This window comes from Gavialis gangeticus, unplaced genomic scaffold (assembly GCF_001723915.1).
Source record: "Gavialis gangeticus isolate Ggan-Ray unplaced genomic scaffold, GavGan_comp1, whole genome shotgun sequence".
Classification (NCBI taxonomy): Eukaryota; Metazoa; Chordata; order Crocodylia; family Gavialidae; genus Gavialis; species Gavialis gangeticus.
Genome location: NW_017728998.1, coordinates 27,571,486 through 27,577,315, shown reverse-complemented (window position 1 = coordinate 27,577,315; position 5,830 = coordinate 27,571,486). Strand labels below are relative to the sequence as shown.

Genomic DNA, 5,830 nt, shown 5'->3' with positions numbered 1-5,830 from the left:
TGGTTCAGGATGGGCAGCAGGGGTTAATTGATTTCTAAAAATCTGGGTCACACAGTTGTACAATTTCACACAGTGGTGGAAGGAGATGGGCTGTCTAACACAACAAGGCCAACAAGGACACACAGTCTGGAAAACAGAGGAAGCATGTACCACACTCTTCCATAACACAAAATAAGGTGGCACCAGCTAACAAGGCCCCATAGTAGGGTGGGGTCTGAGTCCCAGTTTTGGGGGAATAGACCAAATTAAGAGAAAGGCCTGGAAAGACCAAATTAGTATGTGTGCATGTGATCAGCTATGTGGACATATGACAACCAACCAATGATAGCCATATATCAAGAGTCATCAGGAGTCATCAGGAGGGAAGAAGAATACAAAAGCGAAGACTTGAGAGTAACAAAAGGTCCCTCCTTCCTCCCTGTTCCTCTTTGTCCTCTTGCCCATTTCCTCTTCGTCCTCCCCAAGAGGGGTTCCCATCCCCCAAGAAGGGTCCCCAAGGCCACCATGGAAAGAGGGCACATCACCAGCCCATCTCATCCACCCCACTAGAGGGAGGTGTAGGTCTCAGCATCCCAGATCCAGGCTGCTGACATCTGGCACCTAAGAGAAAGCCTCAGAGTGAAGACTGCATCCTGGCCAGATGTACTTTGACTCTGATGACAGCTCTAGGATTTGGTAGATATATAGAATTGCTTGATTATTTGTATTGTTTCTTTTCTGTTATCACTGTGTATCAATACATTTCCTTATTATTGAACAGAAAGGTTGTGGTCTATCTGAGCCTGCCCCCCCCCCGAACAAGGCCTCTAGGTCCTAAATCCAGAGCCAATACTGTGCATGTTCTTTAGCCTCTTTAATTGCATGAGGTTTTGTAGCTAAAGTGCCCCTCAAAGCTGTTTCTCACATCAGGTGGAAGATGTGGAGTACTCGGCTCTGAAGGCGGTGGTGCGACTTGGGGAGCCTTTCCTGTGTGAATCCTCCACTAGCACCTTTACCCTGGAGTGTATGCAGGAGCTCTTGAAGCTGAAAGAACATCGGGTACCGTTGCTGGAGCTGTGGATGGTGTATGACAAATCGGGGGAGTTTGATCAGACAGCACTGGCCATTGAGCATGTTAGGTAGGAGTGTGTGTCCTCTAAACTGCTCTGTTACTTTTATTTTAAAGGGAAGAGAGAGAGTTTATAGCAGTTTTACTGTAGGACAGATGTGACGCCTACTATATACAGGCCTCATGTATGTGTATAAACTTACATATGCTGTTAGTGTCTGGCATTATATTGCCTAGTTTTGTGACCAAGGCTTCAGAAGGAAATCTAGTGCTTGCTAGCCCTAGAGCTAAATGGGTTGTCCAAGCGGAAGATGCTTGCATTTCCCCATGCTCTTGCACACGTGCTGGATTTCATTGTAGCTCACTTCCAACTTTCCACTAAAGTTAAAGAGCCAGTTCTGTTCCTTGCTTTTACTGGACCGTTTTGTCCTCTTCGCTTTATGGCAGTCCTTCTTTCTTCCCACTATTCACCATGGTGTTTCCTTCCCTCCATTCTTTCCAGTGTCTTTGCTCCTTCCTCTCTTCCTTCACCTCACACTTCCTTTCCCACGTTGTGAGCTCAGTCTCCTCCCCTACGCTTATTATTTTTCCCATATTTTTTTCTGTTCCCACACTACTTATTTTCCACCTTTCCTCTTAAGCTCTGCCTTGTATCTCTTCATGCACTACAAAGAGCTTGAAAAAAGCCCCAGATGCTACCTGATAGGGCTGGACCTGAGGACATAATATAGACCATGCCCAGCAAGAAGCATATGCCATCTATGACAGCTGTCAGGTGAAGGTTGCTTGGGTTCTTATCTAGATGCTCTTTTTTAGATCCTGCTTTTCTAGTTCCTGGCTAGTAGGTGTCTAACCTTGAAGCCCTAAGGGAGGTGTACTTGAAAGGTGAGAGCGATTTAACCTTTTTGTACGATGTGAGAGGAAGTCAGTGGAGGGACCTGAAATGGAGAGACATGGGGCCACATTTTTAAAAATGCCTCCATAACTTACAAGCGTGAGTCCCATTTCAAAATGGCTTGGTTATTTAGCGTAGGTTTCATTGAAAGTCAGTGGAAGCCAGTTGTGAATGTGGATTTAAGAGTGTATCCTGTATACACTCCCCTTTGCTTTCTTTCAAAAGGTTTTTCTACCAGTACATCTGGAGGAGTTGGGATGAGGAAGATGACGACGATTTTGATTATTTTGTCAGATGTGTTGAACCTCGATTGAGACTGTAAGTGTGACTTGGTTTAACTTTTGACATAAAAGCAGAAGAAGGGGAAGCAGGGGTAATGAAATTCAGACAAAATGGTGCTCAAATCAAAGCAAGCCTGTTTCGGCTTCAGAAACAGAAATCTGAAATCTTTTGCTTCAGATAGAGGTATAGAGAGAGCCTGGTATGGTGGGGGGGAGGGGGTTATGTTAACCACTGGAGGGTGGGGGAGGAGGAGTCCTATCTGCTGGGGTTGTCCTCACTTGAGTGGCAGGTGCTACTACTGTGGCATCATGGACTTGGGCTGTGGCTACCGAGGTTCGGGCAGCAGTGGGGAGTGTGGGCTCCCCGGTGCCCTCTTTGTTCCCTCCATCCCTGGGGCAGGGCTGTGTCTCCAGTAGAAAAGCTTCTCAGGGGAAAGTGTGTAGGGGAGCATCATTCCAACTGCCCTTGAGGCATTGGTTTGCACCTGCCTGGCTCTTATGGCTGAGCTGCATCTGCTGTGGCAGAGACTTCTGCGAGGAAGGGACCACACTGGCACCCCCTCTAAGTCAGTGTCCAGGGCTGCCAACTTGCTTGTCATACCCTAGTTATGGTACTGGCTTTAGGAATAGAAATCCAGAGACGTTGCACAACTACATTGCCTAATTTCTTAGTCTTTTTTCATGCCTTTAACCTGCCATTAGATGGTGCTCCAGATCCAGGCATAGCCTGTTTTAGATGTAAGCCTTGTTTGACTTTTAACTCTGAAATATGTGATCCTAATTAAGACTGGTGTGTTGCGCTCAGATACCTCTGGGTATAGAATAAGAACCCAAATGGTGCAGAATCTAGAGGAAAACTTGAAGAATGGGTGATGCTGGAGGAGGAATGTGTATTTCTTTCCCTGGGGGGATTACTTTACATTAGGTTTTCTGAAGGTGGGTTTTTAATACCATGCAGCCATATGGAACTTAAGCAGTATGCAAGGGCACAATCTGGTTATATTTTTGAGGGTGCAAAATCACTGAAGTGCATCTTAAAATGTATCCAAATGAATCATTGAAAAGTGGCTTTCCCCCAAGGTCTGAGGATGCATCATTCACTGCTTTTCAAGCAAGGTCTTCGCCTAGTCTTTCTTCTGCGTATTATAATTTAGAGTTTAATTTTAGGAGTGCATGTTGCATGCAAATTCAGTTTGTCAGGATGATGCCAAAGTGCTGTGTTTCCCCCGATAGTAATAAGCAAAACTTGGTGTGTATATAGATCAGTATAGTTATCCACACTTTACATCTAGGAAACTGAGGCCCAGGGAGAGTGATTGGCTTAAGGGTTCCCAGGAGGTCGGTGCCAGAGCCAAGTCTCCCAGGCCAGTGTTCTTTCCATGAAGTTGCACTGCCTCCCTTTCAAACGGGTTGCATGATGCCTGTTCAGTGTCACATTATAGCTGGGTCATGCTGTGCTTATGCACATGAAAGGGAAAAGTTACATGTGGAGATGACACACATTTTTCGTATGTTTTTGCCTTTTCTATGTTACCAGCAGATGGGGAAGCAGAAGGGAAAGTGCTGTTAATTTTTGGCTTGGAGGGACTTTGCACAGATGAAATTAAAATGTAATTGCATGCAAACAGACCTTTTTTTAAAGGTAGCTAATGGTCTCAGATGGGATTAGAAACAACGTTAAAGAGAATTCAGGAGGGAACTGTAATGTGCTTCAGCTTTGTTTTGCAATGAAAAATAAATATTTTCCTCATTCCCGCCACCATGCTTGTAGCAAAGCCTGTACTCCAAGCCATGCTGATGTTTATATGCTCTTCTGCTTTGATATCAGCCTTAATGTGTCAGTGGAGAAGTTAATAGTTAATCCCCTTATGTATTTAGACATGTGATGCTTCACATTGATTCAGAAGGTCTCCAGTGAGCACAGATTAGTCAAAATAGAAAATTCTTATGCTCCAAGTTTTAGCTTTAATCCCACTTGCTCTAAATGTCTGTTCTGGTCTTTTAAGACAAGAAAAGTTATGTAAAGTATTTTGGCAGAGCTTGATAAAATCATTTAGTTCTATGCATCTTCAGACTGGCTAGCTCTAAAATTGATAGTATATATTTTAGGGCCAGTTTAGGTAGTTTTAATGGTTTCTTTCTGGTATTTTGTCTTTATATATTTTATTAAAAACATTAATTCTCTTTGGCTCTTAATCAAATCTGATGAAAATTTCCCTTGTTTCTATATCTAAGAAATTGTCACGTATTTGTTTTTTAGCTGTGGTTTGTTTTTGTTTTCTGAACAGTCTAATAAAACCAAGCAGACATTGCTCACTCCTACTCTTGTGTCTGATTTCTGAGAGTGTCCTTCAGTGACTCTCTGAATGAATGCAAGTCAACCCAAGGAATTGTGTGGGTGCTTCCCTGAGACTTCCTGAGTGACTCAGTATGGAGAGATGTTCACTTACCTCTTTCAAGTGTACAAAGACAGAGGTGTCTACTCTGGTTGTTCTCTTGAGTAAACACGAGAGAGATGATCACTCGAGACTTCCCATCACACTATGTTCTAGCTGGCAGGTGTCACTTTGTCTGGCTTTAAGGAAGCAACTTTAGAAGTGAGAGATGTTTCCTGGTTTATAATCTCTTCCATTCTTTTGGGTCATAGTACATAACATCCTGTCACTCAGGCCTACGTGTTGTCTTTCTCATTTACCCCAGTGTGTGTTTGACCTTTGTTGGTCAAGGTTTTGCTTTTACTATTTGACAAAAAACATAGCATATTCTTGTTTCTGCTGCTGCAGCCAACTTCTTGTGTTTTCTGTGGGTCCCAATCTAGTCCATTTCAAACGAAAGGAATTCAACGTAGTAATAGGGAATACACATGTCCCTAAAGTCTGCTGATAGTTCTTGTGATCTTACAGGTGCATTCTCATCTTGACTAAACATGTTGCCTTCTCTCCTTTGCCTCTTATTTCTCTTGTTCCTAGCTTTGGTTTTTAGCAATGTGGAGGGAAGAGGGGGGCAACAAATATTTAAAAATGTGGTACATGTGTTATAGCAGAGACAAAGATTATATTATATTATATTATATTATATTATATTATATTATCGGACCAACTGCATGGTTGGGATAAAGTTAGGTGAGCTTTTGAAAGCAAAATATTTTTCATCATGTGATTGTTAGTGATCTTCCCAACAATCACTATCATCAGTGCAGGCAGCTTAGAATCTCTGACTTGAGTCCTGACCCAAAGCCCATCTATGTCAATAAAAATATTTCCAGTGATCGTGCTGTGGAAATCAGAGAAACATTAACTCTCCTGTCCTTTGAACTGCAGATATTATGACATCCTTGAACATCGTGTCCCTTCTGGGCTTGTTGCTGATTATCACAACCTGTTGTCTCAATGTGAGGAGCTCTACAAGAAGTTCCTAAACCTGAGGAATAGTATATCTAGCAGTGATTCTGACTCAGAGGCAGAAAATGTCTCCATGGTGGAAGGGCTAAAACTGTACAATGAGGTGGAACATCTGAAGCAAAAGCTAAAACTCATTGAGAATCCTCTGCTGAGGTACAGTGTGTGTGTGTGTGTGTGTGTGTGTGTGTGTGTGTGTGTGTGTGTG

The 5,830-nt window shown here is 43.1% G+C and overlaps 1 protein-coding gene across 1 annotated transcript in view; it reads left to right on the top strand.

Annotated features, from left to right (window-relative positions):
- SHCBP1 (SHC binding and spindle associated 1) overlaps window positions 1-5,830 on the top strand; it is a 30,178-nt gene that overhangs the window by 7,062 nt on the left and 17,286 nt on the right. The window contains exons 4-6 of the mRNA XM_019505283.1: window positions 910-1,118; window positions 2,169-2,261; window positions 5,545-5,778. Of these exons, the coding sequence (XP_019360828.1) occupies window positions 910-1,118; window positions 2,169-2,261; window positions 5,545-5,778 (536 nt within the window). The remainder of the gene's footprint in view (window positions 1-909; window positions 1,119-2,168; window positions 2,262-5,544; window positions 5,779-5,830) is intronic.